This window comes from Drosophila bipectinata, chromosome 3R, assembly GCF_030179905.1.
Source record: "Drosophila bipectinata strain 14024-0381.07 chromosome 3R, DbipHiC1v2, whole genome shotgun sequence".
In the NCBI taxonomy this organism is placed as follows: Eukaryota; Metazoa; Arthropoda; class Insecta; order Diptera; family Drosophilidae; genus Drosophila; species Drosophila bipectinata.
The window spans coordinates 9,650,286-9,667,149 of NC_091739.1; the positions used below are offsets into that span (position 1 = coordinate 9,650,286).

General features: G+C 46.0%; 5 protein-coding genes across 5 annotated transcripts; 2 read left to right on the top strand and 3 right to left on the bottom strand.

Annotated features, from left to right (window-relative positions):
- Positions 1-966: 966 nt before the first annotated feature.
- botv (exostosin like glycosyltransferase 3) lies at positions 967-4,610 on the bottom strand. The gene has a single exon (XM_017246766.3). The coding sequence runs from the start codon at positions 4,534-4,536 to the stop codon at positions 1,621-1,623; it is 2,916 nt and encodes a 971-aa protein (XP_017102255.2). The 5' UTR covers positions 4,537-4,610; the 3' UTR covers positions 967-1,620.
- A 735-nt stretch (positions 4,611-5,345) lies between these two features.
- Positions 5,346-9,414, top strand: Syt14 (Synaptotagmin 14). The gene is made up of 5 exons (XM_017246597.3): positions 5,346-5,698; positions 5,755-5,916; positions 5,989-6,315; positions 6,379-6,611; positions 6,669-9,414. Exons 1-5 carry the CDS (start codon positions 5,653-5,655, stop codon positions 7,644-7,646), a joined length of 1,746 nt encoding a protein of 581 aa, XP_017102086.3. The 5' UTR covers positions 5,346-5,652; the 3' UTR covers positions 7,647-9,414.
- A 21-nt stretch (positions 9,415-9,435) lies between these two features.
- On the bottom strand, positions 9,436-12,389 carry Suv3 (Suv3 helicase). The gene is made up of 6 exons (XM_017246595.3): positions 11,856-12,389; positions 11,295-11,798; positions 10,927-11,236; positions 10,743-10,877; positions 10,051-10,680; positions 9,436-9,992 (listed from the first exon to the last, which is right to left on the bottom strand). The coding sequence occupies exons 1-6, from the start codon at positions 12,163-12,165 to the stop codon at positions 9,587-9,589; spliced, it is 2,295 nt and encodes a 764-aa protein (XP_017102084.2). The 5' UTR covers positions 12,166-12,389; the 3' UTR covers positions 9,436-9,586.
- A 150-nt stretch (positions 12,390-12,539) lies between these two features.
- On the top strand, positions 12,540-13,796 carry Vps24 (vacuolar protein sorting 24). The gene is made up of 3 exons (XM_017246599.3): positions 12,540-12,703; positions 12,831-13,071; positions 13,126-13,796. The coding sequence occupies exons 1-3, from the start codon at positions 12,659-12,661 to the stop codon at positions 13,521-13,523; spliced, it is 684 nt and encodes a 227-aa protein (XP_017102088.2). The 5' UTR covers positions 12,540-12,658; the 3' UTR covers positions 13,524-13,796.
- MP1 (Melanization Protease 1) lies at positions 13,712-15,490 on the bottom strand. The gene is made up of 4 exons (XM_070280989.1): positions 15,300-15,490; positions 14,928-15,091; positions 14,617-14,839; positions 13,712-14,559 (listed from the first exon to the last, which is right to left on the bottom strand). Exons 1-4 carry the CDS (start codon positions 15,367-15,369, stop codon positions 13,835-13,837), a joined length of 1,182 nt encoding a protein of 393 aa, XP_070137090.1. The 5' UTR covers positions 15,370-15,490; the 3' UTR covers positions 13,712-13,834.
- Between the last annotated feature and the right edge of the window lie 1,374 nt (positions 15,491-16,864).

Consider the following 16,864-nt stretch of genomic DNA (forward strand, 5'->3'; position numbering starts at 1 on the left):
AATACTAAGAATATAATACTAACGACAGTCCGTACTCGAACCACCCTGTTGTGCCACGCAGCATGGAACGGTGAAAAGTGAAACATTGGCGGGTTTTTAATTTCTTAAAGTAAAATAAGACTATTTATGCAGCTAAAAGATAATGTAAGATTGAGATTTGTTTGAGCTATGTCCTCAAAGGTTCATCAATTCATCACTGGTTGATTACATTTGATGAGCACCAATACGTTTTGAAGACAGTGGATCATTCCACAACATTAGAACCGAAATTAAAAAAAAATTCATTCTTCTTAGATTATAATTTAGACTAAAAGATAATTGTTCTACAAACCCTCAAAGACATGGCCATGACAAATTAAAAGACGCACTGTCCCCAATTTGATGGAGAATCGATCCACAAATCGTTTAAGGTATTCCGCTCAAGAATCGGATGATTATTTTCAAAGACATGGCTTTCGCAGTAGGAGATATCATCGCTCCATGCATTTTCCCCAATTTTGTAGGGGACCCATTAGAAAATTTGAGAAAAAATCTCAAAAATTTTTTGTTTGTAGGTTTTGATGCAGATCGATGGATAATCGATCAAAAAATTGTTTAAGGTATTCCGCTGAGGAATCGGATGAGTATTGGCAAAGATATGGAATTTCCTGGGGACCATATTGTCCTTCCTTGCATTTTCCCCATTTGGAAAGGGAACACATCAAAAAACTTAAAAAAAAATATTTTGTTAAGTTTCGATGCAGGTTGATGAAGAGTCGATCACAAATCGTTTAAGGTATTTCCCTCAAGAATCGGATGATTATTGGCAAAGATATGACCTTCTCTTTGAGCCATATTGTCCTTCCATGCTTTGTCCCCAATTTTGAAGGGAACCCATCAGAAAAATAGGAGCCCTTTAATGTTTAAAGTTTAAACTTGAAACCGATTAAAAACTTACATATGTGCTTATAATATTTTTTATTTTTAATTACGCGTTATATACAAAGTAAAAATTGAAACAAAACTTACACTAATTAAGCAAACCAAGAATAAAAGTCTTGAAAATTGTTTTGGTAACGCTTAAGGTAAACATATATTTTTAATTCCACTTTAAAAAGTGTCATTGCATAAATCGTAGATGGACTTTAAAAATATATGGTTTAACTGATCAGACTTTAGCGAGCAGTGTTCTCTGGGCTTATCAGGGTCGGACTAAGGTCAAAATAAACTATATACATAGGGACTTGTTCCGGTGTTCACCAATTTCAATTCTTATCTTTATATAAATTTAACATTTTCTTGTTTGAGAGCATTTTTTGGTTTAAAAATTGTCTTTTGAACAATATAGTACAATAAGCAACAGCTATAAGACACAAAATGCTAGCCAAACACATTAATAAATCGATTATGGCAATAGAATTACATTAATACAAATTGAGATATATAATTAAATAGAAATTGCACGGACATCTTTCGACTTAGCTTAAACAAAATTAAGTGAACCCGGATCTAGCCTAATAAGTTTACTTTGTGCTTATCCCTAAAAAGTATTTCAGCTGATGGCCACGGCGGTAAGGTAAGTGAGAGTGGCCACCGTTGTCGGAATCAAAAAGAGGTGTTAGGATGGGATCACTGGAACGACTAGATGTACTTGAAGCACTTTTGCTTGTCGTGTGGTATGCGCGTCTTGAACAGGATGGAGTCCGCTCGGAACTGGGTGTTCAGTAGCGGCGTGTAGCCAAACACCCGGCTGAAAAAGTTTATGCACTTGTGCCGCTCCTGAAAGTGAGTATCGTCTTCGCTAAGTGAAACCGGGCAGCCCGGACAGCGGAAGGTCCACCTTGAGGTCACTTTTACCGGCGGCTTTCTCGTGATATGCGATACGAGGAAGTTCATGGCAATGTCCTCGCAGTTCATGTACTCATCCACTTTATCGCGAATGGCCTGAGGCAGGTGATAGGTATAGAGGTACAGGTAGTACTTGTGTACGAAAGCAGCACCCGTTAGGACCATGCTTAGCTCGCAGCTGTAATTGGAGTTGTAGTGCCACTGGCCGTTCGGATTGCCTAAGTCCCACGCATGGTAGCGACCAGGAAAGCCTACGACCCGGTCACGGTGCTCGCGCCATACGCGGAATCCAAAAAGAATCTCATCGTGCCTCAAATGGGCATCATCGTCCACGGAAAGAACTGCCTCCGTCTCAATGACATCAAAGGGAAGGAACCGGTTGTTCAGGGAGTTTCTGGGAGCTCGAAGCACAGCTACAGGCACTCCGATATCCGGCCAGCGTAGATCGTCCAATGGCGGCTTGGGGGAGTTCCACACCACGACAACTTTGTGCAAGTAGGGAAGTCCGTACAACCTGCCCAACGAATCCATCAGCACCTGTTCCCTTTCGTAGGTTAACATCACGATCGTAAACTGCTCTCGTGGATAGTTTCCGCCTAATGCTTCCCCGAATTCCTTGCCAGCGCCTCCAAGTCCCTTTCCGATAGGTCGAAAGCCTGTGTGCGAGCCCAAAAACTTGGCCTCAGATGGCAGGGCGGGGTCGAAGGGCAACTGAGGGTAGAGGTAAAACGGGTCTAGCCAATCGTTCCAGGCTTCCTTGGCTTGCATCCGCAGGATAGTGTAGTTTCGTCGAAAGGCCGGGCTAGGATATGGCGGCTCGATAGGTCCCAGAGACTCCTCTGGTTCTGTATCTAACCCCACGGGGGGATCTGATTTCAATGGAATAAAAGTGCTGTTGAAAACACTCTGGGCCTGAACTGATGGCACTGGTCTGGGCGGGATTCCCAAGCGATCTCGCAGGCTAGCAATAACCGTATCCACTGTGGCCTGCACCGAGCTGAGGTATCGCTCCCAGATAAGCCGTCCTTGGCGGCGCAGCAAAAGCAAATCCGCATCCTGAACAGCGCGTAACAAGAAGTGGAGTTCCGTAATCCGTGCTTTTGGCAAAAGAAGCGCAGCTCGCCTCCAGTCCAGAGTTTCAGCATAGGGCAAGCGTAGCTCATCAGATCCTAGAATAACTGGTATGGCTCCAGAACGCAGAGCTTCGTACATCCTAGCTAGCATCAGCGTCGAGGAGACTCTTCCGTTCAAAGGAGGCAGAATTAAAACAAAAGTAGAGTCCTTTAACAGTTGTTTCCGGGATGAGTCTGAGCCACAGAGTGTCCAATCCGGCACAGAGTCCGCTTCCTGCTGTTCCGTGGCTGGATTACACTGGAACTGGAGCACAAACTGGTCCTGGGTAGCTCCCTTGGCCATATCCGTGAGGTGCTCGATAATAAAATCATCCAGCCTCCCTGAGGTCTTTTGCTTTGGTCTTAACTCACCCTGGAAGGTGAGAAGGTACTTCCGCCTGGCGGGAACCATTCCAGCACACTCCTGCCAAACATCCCCCCCTGGAGGACCCAATATTGGCGGCACAATGATATCATAGCCAGGACGGAATTGTTCCCGTTCGAAGGCACTCTGCACCACAATGGCGCGCATGGTATTCTGTTTATAAAGCGGATTGGTTCGTTGTGAAGAGAGATCCCTCCGAGCCAGATTGAGCAGCACATGGTTTCGTCCATCGCCGCCCCAGTAAGGCAGCCGATAAAGTTTCTCCATATCCACAGGGCATTCGTTCGCATGGCTTGGAGTGGAGGGCACCTGCTGCTCAGCTTCCTGTGCCGCGTAGCGATTGTTCCTTAACAGATCCTGTTCCAGGAGAGCCTCACCCACAAGCACCAGGTAAATGCATGCCATTTTGGGGTCCCTTACAATATGCGCATTGTAGCCCAATGTTTGCTTTAGGGTGGTCTTTAAAAAACCGTCGATGTCGTAGCCATGCTTTTGTACGCTGTGTTCATCTGGGTCGTAGAGGTACACAGGAAAACCTGACGTCAAACTACAGCGAGAGTGATTGAAGCAGTTGTGCATTTCGCAGCTGGCTGCCATACCCGAGGAAATGGGATTCATCTTTCGAGGCAGAGTGCTTGGCAGTAGAGAGCGTGGTAAGGCAAGATCGGGAGTATTTCGTTGCACTGCTTCCCGCTGGGCAACTTGGGCCTGCTCCACAGAGATTTTAAGGCGCTCTAGTTCGGTTTGCTCCCGCAACAATTCCTGTTTGAGCTCCTCGATTTTTTGGTTGTACTGGCTGATGTCCGACTGCAGCTTCTGGCGACGGGACTCCAGTTCTCGCAGCTCCACCGAAACGGTGCTCTTGATCCGAACCAACTCCTCAATGCGCATTTTGAGATCTCCGGCTCGCATAGCAGTAAAGTCTTCATAGGCATCCAGAAGAGGCGAACTGCGGTGCACATCCAAGGAAGGGGCATCCTGCTCAGTACTCAGAATCCTATATGCCAGGCAGGATACGAGAAACAAGAGCATTAGGATCAGGGCAACAAGTTTGTAGCGGCGACACTGCCGAAGCCACGACGTTCGCTGCCCCATTGCGTGGCGGACCGGTGGTGTGGACGAGGAGCTAGGCGAGGTGTCCCTTTTGACGCTCCCGCTGTCAAGGGTGTGGTAGGCCTCTACTGAGTTGCCCAGGTCTAACGCCGGGGACATGGCATCAGATCTATGGTATTGGTTTCACGAAAATAACATTTACGCGATTCTTGTTGTTCTACAGCTAGAGATGGTAAAATGACGATTGTTACGATAACGATTACATTTTAAGACGATTAAAGTTCCATCCATTGCGACCCAAATACAAGAAAGCAACAGTTGTTAGTTGATTCTTCCAGCTTTCAAAGAAAAGCAGATGTCCCTCTTTTGCGACTCTCCCAAAAAAATGTTTCGAAAATTAGGAAAGTACTTTCAGAAAAAATGGGAGAACTTGTTAACATTAAAGTACTGTTGGGATTCGCGTCAGTTGCAAAATGTTGCAGCTTCTCCCTGGCTATTTAGCACCATCGGTCCTTTATTTTCGCGTAATCGTACAGTTTATTTATGGATAATACCTTTCAGATATTTACATAATATAGATATTCTTCGAAATAGTTGGTGAAAAATTTCAACAGGTTTCCTACATATATTTTTGGGAGAGCGAAAGCTTTTACTATGTCCTGAATCTTATCCTTTCTTAATCGATAAACATGGCGGCTCAAAAACAGTTTCAAAAGTACCATCACTTGAAAATTTGAGTTAGCTTTTCTGGGGTAGAGGGATTAAGCTCTTCAGTCCTTCCGAGCCACTTTTCCTGTAGAGTGTAAGGACACCACATTTAATCGCAGTAGAACTAATTCCAAAGGCGATTTCGGGTTTATTATTTAAGAATCGTAACTGCGCCTTTATAGCACATTTTCAGAAATATTATTAACTACGAACTATTATCCTTAAGTGCAAACTAGATAGATAATAGTAAAGGAAAAAAAAAAGTTTCTGCAACAAATTAATATTTTATTTTAAATTTAGTGGCGAAAAAAAGTGAAACGAAATTAAAAATACGAAAATTAAAAGTTTTTGTGGAGGCACAGCCACAGCCGTTTCCCCTGCGAAAAATCGATTTCCTTTATCCTGTCCCGTTGCGCTGTCACATCCCGAGCTTTCGCTTTCACTTCGAAAGTGAAAACAAAAGCGACCGAGACTCTGGGATTTCCACCTGCCGCAATGAGTTTCGTGTAGAGAAGGTAGAGAGAGTGAGAGTGAGTTGGAATTGCCGCGACCGTCGCATGAGCAAAGATGATTGTCACTTCTGCTTCTGGCCTGGATAGCACCCCCACTCTGGGTACGTAGCCCCGACACCTATCGGGACCTTCCCGCTGACGGCTCCTTCCCTTGCAGGCACTGTAGAAGTGACCACACTACTCGGCGTCTTTTTCGGGGTGCTCGTTTTGCTGCTCCTGCTCTTTCTTTACATCAGTAGGAAGTGCTGTTTCCACTATCGCCATGCCATCAACTGCTGCGACGAGCGCCATTTGGCGGCCAAGTGCGTCCAGAAAATTAGTAAGTACAATCAGCCGTAAGACTCCCCCGGTTGGTTTCAAAATTTAACCTTGAATCCCTATACTTTTATAGCGCGAAAACGGCGGTACGAGAACACCAGCTCGGACTCGGAGGAGGACATTCTGCGTCGCCTGCGGTGGCACCAGCAGCATCAGCTGGGCGACAAGCATGGCAGCTATGGCATGGGAATCAACCAGGCGAATCCTCTGACAGCCCACAGCTTCAATTACCATCAAGCCGGCTCGGACCTGCAGCGGGTTACCGTGACCCGTGACCCGTTGGCTGTCGCCGAGAGGGGTAAGGTCGGCATCCCGTCGTCGCACAGCGAATGTAGCTCCAACGACTCGATGGAGGCCTCTGTGGACAGTCATACAGGTATCCTCACGGGCGAGAGCAAGGGTAAGCAGCAGGGTCAGACAGAGGATGTGTCAGAACAACTGATTGAATTGGACATATTGACAGGTTCTCACCCGGCGTCGTCTTACCGAAATCCGTATGCGGATCATCGGGCCAAGACGCAGGCCTTGAGGTATCAGCACAGGGTCGAGGTGGTGGTGCCGCCCAAGCATGACAAGGAGCGTGACAGCAATTCCGTGGTGGTGCCCATGTCCAATTCCTGCAACAACAACAACTCCAGCGTGACTAACAACAACAATACCATCACCACCAACAACAATAATAACAACAACGATGATGTAAGGACCTTCTTCCTTTGGGAAACGGATATTTTTATATAATATTGCCCTTTTCAGGAACCCCTTTTTGATACCAGTGATCTTCGCTCGATCAAGTCGGACGACATGCTGGTGGGCGGCGATGTGAAGGTTGCGCCTCGTGGCCCAATCGAGCTGGAGCTTTCGTTGCTCTACGACGCGCCCATGCGGAAGATGACGGTGCACGTGATGCAGGCGCGGAGCCTGCCGCCTCTGGCCAGCGGGCAGCCGACGCACACCCAGGTGCGAATGCTGATGCTGCCCACCAAAAAGCAGAAGCTCAAGACAAAGATCCGCAGCGGGGAGAACCCGCAGTACATGGAGAGCTTCTTGCTCCATCGCGTCAATCCTGAGGACGTGAACAACATGGGACTGCGGGTTCGTCTGTACGGGTGCGAACGGTTGCGCAAGGAGCGTCTGATCGGCGAGGCATACGTGAGTTTCGCTACCGTCGACTTGGAACTGGAAACCAACCTGTGGCTGCCGTTGGAACCGCGCAACACCTCCTCGGTTCTGGGATCCACCAGCGACCTCCTGAGTCTGGCGCGGTCAGAGAGCGCGGGCTCCACATCGTCCATGCAGCATGGTGGCGTATCGGAGCTGCTGTTGGGCCTGAGCTACAACGGCGTAACAGGTCGGCTGAGCGTGGAGGTCATCAAGGGCAGCCAGTTCCGCAGCCTTTCCCTAAACAAGGCTCCGGACACCTACGTTAAGATGGTTATGGTGAGCAGTATCGGGCAGGAGATATCGCGCGCCAAGACCTCGATCCGCCGGGGCCAGCCAAACCCACTCTTCAAGGAGACGTTTGCCTTCCAGGTGGCTCTCTTCCAGCTCAACGATGTTACGCTGATGATCTCCGTTTATGCAAAGCGACACATGAAAAAGAATGAGATGGTCGGCTGGTTCAGCATGGGCCTGAACTCGTCCGGACCGGAGGAGGTGGCGCATTGGACGGATGTGTGTGAGATGCCCAAGGGTGAGATGCTGGCCCGCTGGCATGTTTTGGTCGATTCCTGATTCGAGCAGTTGGGCCAGTCCTCAAGTCGTGGCGGCAAGGCCCTCCGGAAGCTGGGCCTGACCGCCTTCAAGGACCGGTCCCGGGATAAGGCTGCGAAGGATTCGTATGCCGAGGACGACGGTGACCAATTCCCTGCAGACAACGCCGTTGCAGTGGACATTGAGCCGGGCCTCGAGCTCGACTTTGTCTAGAGCCGAGGCCGAGTGCGAAGTTTGTGATTTGTTTTTTGGCGGTCCAAACAGGACCGACCATGATTGTTGTAGCTGCGAGCCGGCCGGACGATCCAGACCGTCATGTTTGGATTCTCCTCCGGATCTGGCCCGAAACGGGCCAGGGAATATTTGTATTTGTAAACCATTTGGCACACATTTTTTGATAAAATGTGAGATGCACGAAAAAAGAACCTAGAATATCGGATTTTTATACGCAATGGCTTGTGAACGGCAGCCAAAAATACTTAAAAATTACTCAAATTTGAATTTTATGATTGTTTGTGATAATGAATAATACTAAATAGCCGATGAGGCCGATACTAAAGGTCTGCTCGAATGTCGAATTTTTGTAATTAAAACCTTTCTGCATCGTATCTTAAAATATTAAGCCTAACACGGAGAACCCGACGTCTTTTAAGAGTAGCACTTTTTTATTACAAATGGATAAAAACTAAAACAAAAAGGAACCATTGTAGAATGATAAAAATATAATAATATGCATATGCAAACATGGGCGTAATCACAAATGAACTAACTATAATAATTATACCTACCTATCGTCCGGTTAAACTAACTTTTCCTTAAACTCAAACAATTTTAAATTAAACGCCTAACAGTATATTTGTGAGTGCGCCCCTGTCTTTATATTATTATACCTGCAAACCTACATGCATACATACCCGAAAACACCTAACTACATAATTAATTCTTGTGATTTTGATCAAGGCCCATGCGCATGTTCCAGTTTTTGATATACGGAAAAATATTAATATCGGTACCTTAGAATTCGAACGCACAAAGATCGATGTACAACCGGAAGGAAGCGATGTTGGAAGTGGAAGTTGATAAGATATAAGCTAATATGGATACATGAAAATAACAAGTATTGCAGTCAGGTAATAGGAAAATTTTCTCAATGCCCTCTAATCCGATTTAAAAATTGGAAAGATGAGCCCAAGGTCAGGAACTTGCATATGATTGAATTCTTAAGAGTTCTATAAATGACAGGACACTGTTTCTGAAAGTACATAAGTTTAACTTATACACGGAGATATGAAAGCTTTAATAATTATTGGTACTAATTGGTTTTAATTCAAACTAAAACAAAAAATTAACAAAAAACGGATAACATCTATTAAACTATTGCAATTCTAATGCAAAAAACTTAATATTAGTTATATGAACAAGCATATGAATGTATTTTGTAACGGATAATATTTGTATCTTTTAAAAATCTATATGTTTTGAATGTCGAATATTTTATAGTCACACTTCAAGTGATCGTGTGTTCGTTGTTGCAACAAACGTAACTTTTACGCTAAGTATATGAATTCGTTTCGGGAGACAGGTGAGGCTAAACAGCTAAGGGACTATCAACCAATCTAAATTGTTAAAACTCCAAATGCCAGTATTAAAAATAATCCCAATTTTGAGAGTTCGACAGCCGTTAGCCTCGCCACTAAGCGCGGATTTAATGTCAAGTATTTCAGGCTCTGAGTAGAATCTCCCTCCATATATTAAATGCTAATGAAGTGATTAATTTTGTCTGAAGCAGATTGCATCTTTCTACTCTTCAATTTAAACAATTAAATTGTCATCGTTGATTATCAAAAAATAATTTTAATATTACATAATTGCCACTTAAAATAAAAATATATTATATAAAACAACTGACCTATACATAAAGCTTATACCTAGTCTACCGTCTATCACTTAAAACTTATCACTTATTTTTTGCGCTTTCGCCTCAGCTTCTTACTGTTTCCGGATAAATTATCCTCGTCGTCACTATCTGTGTTTGTGTCCTGAGTCTCCTTGGATTGGCCCCCACTAGATTGGCCGCCTTGCTGGGCGTCCCACTCCTTGCGCAACTCACTTAGCATTCCCGGCGTCAGAAGGCCCTGAGCAAGCAACCGTTCCGTAAGCCGGCCCCGCGACGAGCTGGGAATACGAGGTTCTTTGGTATGTGTTATGCGGCGCACTGTGTAGCTCGACACATCTCCGTCCTGGTTGGCCTCAGTGTTCTTGAGTAGCCGAGTTATTTGGAAGACTCCTTGCTGAATGATCTCGTCCAACTCCTTTTGGGCCTCTCGCACGTTATTAGCCTCCGGGAATAGGTCCATAAACCGGTAGCTGCTCGGATACATTCAATTATTAATATTTGGATTTATATTTAACAAAAATAACTTGCCTTAGCCAAAGGTATAGATCCATCACGTCAAATACTGCCTCCAAGTGTACAAGGTCAAGGATGGTTTTTGGCAGCTTGAAAGGCCAGCCACAGTTCTTTTTGATAAAATCAAAAGTGATGGGTTCGTTGCGGCTATACTGCCTTGCTATTTTGAGAAACATCGAACACACAAATGGCATTTTTCGGTTGATGGGCGCACAGCAAAAGACGTAGCGAGCTCGCAGAGGTAGAGGCACGTGCTGTATCATCTCAGCTAGGAACTTAAAGTCCTCGATATTGCACATAAAATACAACGAGTCGTCGACTGTGCACAAATTCACAAATATGTCCATAAGGTTGCTCAGAGTGGAGTTCGGCAGGTGGTAGGCATATAGTTCTATTTGATCGGCAGTGGGATGCAAGCCAGCCTGTTTTAAAGGATCAGGTGTTTGTGATAATATGCGATGCAGGGTCTGCAGATCTTCTGGCTTAAAGGTGGTAACAAAACCATGTTCCCACTGCGTCCGGAACCGACCAGCGCGCCCGGCTATCTGAAGAGCGGACGACACTGAGATTGTATCGATCTCACGCTCACCCTTCTCGTTCATCGTCGGCTTCACCAAGGAGTAAAATATAATACGGCGTATGCTCCTATCGAGAGATAAGGGTTTCAGTCTATTTCGATTTTATAAATAGGGGATTCTCCTACTTACAAGTTCAAACCCATTCCAATCGCATCTGTGGCTACCATAACTTTACAACTATTGGCGGGATCATTAAACTTAGCGGCTTGTGCGAGCTTGGTTCCTGGTGGCAGGCCTCCATAGATAACGGCTACCTCCTTTCCTCTAATAGAACAATTATAAAAGAATACTTTGGTGGCGTAAACTTACTCACCTGGCCTCGATTTCGCGAGATACTGTGTATATATCATGCTTGCTAAAGCAGACAATACAGTCGCCCGGTACGACGTTGTCCAGGGATCCCAGAGCTGTGTTTTCCACGGTTAACTCGGTAAGTCGATCGTAACGTCGCACTTCAACCGTTTCTCCGGTGGTTTCGCAAATTTTCTCCAGGAGTCCCAATGACCCGGCCTCACCACAGACGTGCACCTCATCGGCAATTAATCCTAGAAACGCCCGCGTCCATGCCCAGCCACGTTGAGGGTCGCGGATTTGCTGAATTTCATCGATTACAGCAACTTCATCTGCCATAACATATAAGAGTTAAACTACCATATCTCATGGGAATTGTACACTACTTACAAGGAGTGTTAACTGAGGTCATTTCCACCGTACACGCCACATGGTTTGCGGGGGAGCCCTCGCTTATGCCAAACTTTCTCTCCTCGCCAGTGACCAAGTCGCAAGGAGTACCTCTTTCGTTCGCCTTGTTGAACACTTCAGTGGCGAGTAGCTTGAGTGGCCCACAGTAGACACCGGACTTGGCAGTCAGGTATCTCTCCATGGCGTGATACGTCTTGCCGGAGTTGGTAGGTCCGGCGTGGAAAACTATTTTTCGGGTAATGGCGCGGGCATTCGTGTACCAGTTGGCGGGCTGTCGCAGATCGGATATCTTTTTCAGGTCATCCATGCAATCAAGATGCGGGAACACGGTTTTGGCATGGCGGAGGAAGTAAGGAAATATATCGTCGATGTGTCCTGCTCCTTGCATTATGTCACTGAATGTTATGTGCAGGTCCACGGGGAGATTCTCTGCCTCGATACAATATCGTCGAAAGGAACCAAAAGCCTGTTGCTGCAAATAGGCTAGATCATGGAGAGCGAGTTAGACAATCGAAGGTTAAACAAAGAATTGAAACTTACAATCCAATCCATTCTCACTGCATAAAATTTTCACTTCCCGGCGTTGAGTAAACTTGTTGAGGATCTTCAGCAGCTCCGCCTTCTCCAGTTTACCAACTAGCTCTGAGCCTACGTCCTCGGCATCGACATTGGCCTGCACTTGAACCGGCTTAAAAAGTGCGGAGACGTTAGTCTCTTGCTTTTTTCGAGCATACCCAATTGTTGACCGGTGAAATTGCCGGATACCAGGTGCTGCCCAGAAACACGGACGCAGGCAATGGGGTTGCCGCACGACGCCCAACAGGCTAATGCAGCGCTTCGAGTGCTGCATAGCAGAATGTGTCCAGAGAAATTCAGACTTATTTTAATTCAGAAAATTGGCGAAAATCGCAAGGAACTCAATCCACGTTGTTGGTTCTGATATAACATAGCGGGCGGCAGTGCAGCTGAGGCTCAGCTGTTTTTAAGGTGGGGGCTTACGCTTTGCGTGACGTCACTGTTACTACTTAAAGTGTTGCCACATCGACAATTCGGCTTGCAATAATTTTATCGTGCGAATAAAAGTAAAAAATGTATATATATTTTTAAATTTTCAGATATGTTCAATAAATAATAATATTCATATATAAAATTAGTATATGTTTTAATTTAGGCAATCCATTTTTCAATAAATTTCGTTTCGTGTCTCCTCTCTAGAATCGTTCTATAAGTTGGCAGCCCCCTTAATGTTTGCTCTAACAAAATGACTCACTTGGCCTTTTAAAAACAAAATACAAGTTTAAACAGTAAAGCAATAAACAAATTTCTCACCCCAGAACGTTGCAATGGGTTTGTTCGGCAAAACTCCAAGTAAAGACCCCAAGGAACAGGTAAGGCGTGGCGCACCAGTGACCTCTCGATAATATGACTTTCGCGAAATGATGTCACGTTCCCGTTGTTTTTATTAATTTGTTACTCTGACACATTTATTTATATTCTAAAATACTCTCTAATTAGGTTCAAGAATGGACGCATAAAATACGCAAGGAGGGAAACCAGCTGGATCGGCAGATACGGAGTATTCAGCGCGAAGAGGATAAAGTGAAACGCTCTCTAAAGCAGGCTGCCCAGAAAAATGACCGTGACACCTGCGTCATTCTGGCCAAGGAAATCGTCAACTCTCGGAAGGCTGTTAATCGCATATACACGTCGAAAGCGCATCTAAACTCTATACAAATGCAGATGAAAAATCAGTTGGGTTAGTACGCCTTACCTTAGCACCTGGACAGAATGAAATATGATTTGTTTTCAGCCACGCTCCGAGTCGCAGGATCTTTGCAAAAGTCAACGGAAGTGATGCAAGCAATGCAAAACCTGGTTCGATACCCAGAGCTGGCTGGCATTATGCGTGACATGTCGAAGGAAATGATGAAGGCGGGGATAATCGAGGAGATGCTGGACGAGACCATGGATTCGCTGGAAGAGTCCGAGGAGCTGGAGGAAGAGGCGGCAAAGGAGGTCGACAAAGTTCTGTGGGAGATAACCGATGGCAAACTGGGTGAAGCTCCCCTACCTCCAGAAGCTACTCCCGCGGACAAAGCTGCCGCTGCTCCTGCGCCAGCCCGCGTTGCAGTCCAAGAAGAAGACGACGAGGACGAAGGCGAAGAACTACAGGAAATGCAAAAGCGGTTGGCGTCATTGCGCTCGTAGAGTTAAGAGGTTGCATTTAGCATAAACTAGTGATTCTAAACCCCACAATCTGGCAAACCCCTTTTTAAATTCGAACCTCAAGAAGCACGCGAAACCTTGAACTTTGTGTAAACCAAAATAATCTTTGAATAACACTCCGTTTTTATCTTTTAAGTGTACAGTGCCCCAGTTCAAATTATATTGGACCATCCGCTTTTACATTTAATTTATTCAAATTAAATTTATTTATGTTATTATTTACCTTGTATTAAAAATCGATTTTTGCTGTGACAATCCTTTGTAAATCGGTTCATTTGGATGTAAAGGTCAACTTAAGGTCTGATGTTGTTCTCAATGAAGTCGAGGTAGGCCGCCACGCGAGTATATACACCTGGCCACCCTTTTAGGCCGCAGGGTGTGGGGCCGTAGGAAACCACTCCGGCAATATAGTAATTAGAATTTCCCTCATAATAGTCTTCGAGGAGCAGGGGTCCCCCGGAGTCTCCCCGGCAAGAGTCGACTCCTTCGACGCCCCCGGCACACAGCTGATTGTCGGTCACCGTCCGACGCTGACTGGCGTACCGCTCGTTGCAGGTTGATGTGGGCACCGGATCCAGTTCCGCCTTCAGCTTGATGTTGGAAGTAGAATTTGTTTCGGTGCGACCCCACCCGGCAACAACTACTTTGCTCCCAAGGAAAATCGTGTCACGCTGGGTAGGCAGGCTGGGTAGGCACACGGGAGAAATGAAGTCACTGAATTTAACCTCATTCCGTAGCCGAAGCAGTGCGATGTCGTGGAGCTGGTCGCGCGCATTGCCTGGGTACTGCGGATGAGGAATGCGCTCAGATACAGCAATGTCTACAAAAGGGTCGTTGCAATCCTGCCGACCGTTCAACTCTGTGGTGCAGTCTGGGTTCGTTCTCGTGTCCCAGTCGCCGAGACGCACTCCTGTTAGCCGCCAATCTGAAGGAATAGCTGCTACACAGTGCGCTGCAGTGAGCACATACCGGTTGTTGATCAGCGAACCGCCACAGTGGTGGCCCTTGATGTTGCCAGCTGGGGGCAGATTATGTGGTCTTATATCATTTAAAATAGGGGCTTCTGATTACATACGTTTTGTGTACTCGATCAGCGCCATCCAGGGGAACTCCCTCTTTCCCGTCTCCACGCCTCCCACCACGCGGTTTTCGAAGTTGTCGCCACAATAGGGCGCCTTGGGCAGCAGGCTGGATCCCGATCCTGATGAGGAAGTTTGGGTCACTGGCCTTGGGGCGGGCTGACCCTGGTTTCCCCACTGCGGCTGCTGGGTGCGCGTGCCGCTGTTGGCGCAGCAGATCTACAACATAGTCGAGGTGAATGGTAAATAAGCGCCTGACTCATCCAAACAGGGGATAAACCCAATCGGGTATCGGATTATTACTTACAAGCACCTGTCCGTTGCGGTAGCCGCACTGGCTATCTTGCAAGAATTTACGGTCCTGAGGGGAAAGAGCCCCACGCTGGACTATCTCGAACAGGTATCCACATTCTCTGAGATTAATGCACCTTCCATTACTTTCGTCCGGCGTTGTGCAATACCCAAAGATTTCTGTGGCGGAAAAAAATATCAACATCCATGACAAGGCTGGTTGCGCGGGATTGAAAACAGAACGAAAACGAGATTGGGAATGCCCCCCGTCGAGCCAGTTTGTTGTCGAATCGCCGGGGTCAAGTTCAGAACTGATAGTTGATCATTGCGACTAAGTAGTACCCAATTTTCAGCTCCGATGTAAACAATTCCTTGGGGCAGTACTTACCTTGGGACTTAACATCACTAGCTCCGGCTAGTAATATCGCCAGAACTCCCAGAAGAAGGCACTGCTCCATGGCGATAGATTGTATTTGGTAGTTGGGGCTCTCTGAGGCAGAACCACTCAAAGCGCAAAGCGTGTTGGAACCTCACTGACTGCGACTGGCCTGGTGAACGGACTTCACGTTCTGAGTCTGAGGCCGAGCTTATCAGCCAGCTGAGCGAGCGGCGGTTTTCTCCCACTCCAAAGGCCGGAGAAAACCAGAATCAAGAGATTTCAAGTCCGGTCTGGGTCTGAGCCCGCCTGGGTTTGTTTCTGGTTTTTGGTTTGGGTTATGCGTTCTCTCAGCTTGAGAGGAGGAGGCTTATTAAATGTGCAAGCGTTCTTTACATATATTGGTGAATTCAGTGAGTCTTCTTGTGCTCTTGCCGACTCATCAAGCATCGGGGCAATTTCCACTCCAGCGGTGGGATGATTCTACCCTCTGTTGCACTTGGGGTTGACAGGTCTTGGCCCACTTTAATAGCCATGCCATTGCTACTTCTGCAGCCGACAAGCTGATTGAGAGGGCGTTCAATTTTTTATTCAGACAAGCGAACAGCTTGTGACACCTAAATACTTGTGCAAGTGTCATTATAAGGACGAGTGCATTTATTTTATTAATACAATCTCATACTGAGATATCTGTCTGATATCTAAACACGCAGCACAAAATTATATTTTATTGTAAAATTTTAGAATCTGAATTTTAGGATTTTAGGACCAGAAAAAATTGCTTCTGATATACGCTTTCAGATAATTAGGCTTAAAGATTTTTAAAAATTAAGTTTTGCATAAATAAAATTCTTAAAAATGGGAATAATTTTAAAGAAACAAATTATTTATTATCGTGATAGGTAGAAGACGTACAGAAGATATCCCTTTTCCGACATCCCCACGATTAGTACTTAACATCGTGGAAACCCCAAACCCTCTCTGAAAATTGCTTTTTGGGGGCCAGAGTTTGGAGTGGACTGACTGGGGAGGGTGCTTGAGGAGAGGGTTGTGGTGCAAATGAATGCGAAAAGTAAGATAGATGATTTCAATTTGTTACAAGTGCTTTTATGTTTATATCGAACGGACAGGATGCGAGTGTGTGGGCACTTGGCAAGGCGGCTGCTTTCAGCTGCCCAGCCGGCACCTTCCCGGACGAGGGTGCGTGTGTTGCTGTTTGTTTAGTGGCAGTTAGTTTGCTGATTTAATGCCAATGGCCACTTCAGGAAAAAGTGGACGTCGTCAATTTTACCATTTCATTTGACAATGCATTTCATTAGGGCTTAAGCCGGAGGTTATCACTGAGCTCTCCCGCATGTATCTCCCGCCCGGGTAACTCCTATTAAATTAAAGTAGAATCTGAGGACCACCGGGAAAGGGTAGATGGATGAAGGGTGGGTCAGGATGGCGCCGAAGTTGTTTCTTCAGGCTAATAAACACGGCTTCTTCACACTTGACTGGCTGCAAAGAGACTGGACGGTGAAATGCGAATCCCACCGATGCGTTTGTATAATTAAAAGCATTAACTGAATAATTTA

Bases quoted from the DNA above. Each gene is read 5' to 3' on its own strand.
- Syt14 (XM_017246597.3), top strand. From the start codon at position 5,653: ATGATTGTCACTTCTGCTTCTGGCCTGGATAGCACCCCCACTCTGG. The intron at 6,316-6,378 runs GTAAGCAGCAGG...ACATATTGACAG, and splicing joins CCTCACGGGCGAGAGCAAGG to GTTCTCACCCGGCGTCGTCT. The intron at 6,612-6,668 runs GTAAGGACCTTC...TGCCCTTTTCAG, and splicing joins ATAATAACAACAACGATGAT to GAACCCCTTTTTGATACCAG.
- Vps24 (XM_017246599.3), top strand. From the start codon at position 12,659: ATGGGTTTGTTCGGCAAAACTCCAAGTAAAGACCCCAAGGAACAG. The intron at 12,704-12,830 runs GTAAGGCGTGGC...CTCTCTAATTAG, and splicing joins GTAAAGACCCCAAGGAACAG to GTTCAAGAATGGACGCATAA. The intron at 13,072-13,125 runs GTTAGTACGCCT...ATTTGTTTTCAG, and splicing joins GCAGATGAAAAATCAGTTGG to CCACGCTCCGAGTCGCAGGA.
- botv (XM_017246766.3), bottom strand. From the start codon at position 4,536: ATGTCCCCGGCGTTAGACCTGGGCAACTCAGTAGAGGCCTACCACACC.
- MP1 (XM_070280989.1), bottom strand. From the start codon at position 15,369: ATGGAGCAGTGCCTTCTTCTGGGAGTTCTGGCGATATTACTAGCCGGA. The intron at 15,092-15,299 runs GTAAGTACTGCC...TTTCCGCCACAG, and splicing joins TAGTGATGTTAAGTCCCAAG to AAATCTTTGGGTATTGCACA. The intron at 14,560-14,616 runs GTATGTAATCAG...ATCTGCCCCCAG, and splicing joins GCTGATCGAGTACACAAAAC to CTGGCAACATCAAGGGCCAC.
- Suv3 (XM_017246595.3), bottom strand. From the start codon at position 12,165: ATGCAGCACTCGAAGCGCTGCATTAGCCTGTTGGGCGTCGTGCGGCAA. The intron at 10,681-10,742 runs GTAAGTAGGAGA...ATCTCTCGATAG, and splicing joins ATTGGAATGGGTTTGAACTT to GAGCATACGCCGTATTATAT. The intron at 9,993-10,050 runs GCAAGTTATTTT...GTATCCGAGCAG, and splicing joins GATCTATACCTTTGGCTAAG to CTACCGGTTTATGGACCTAT.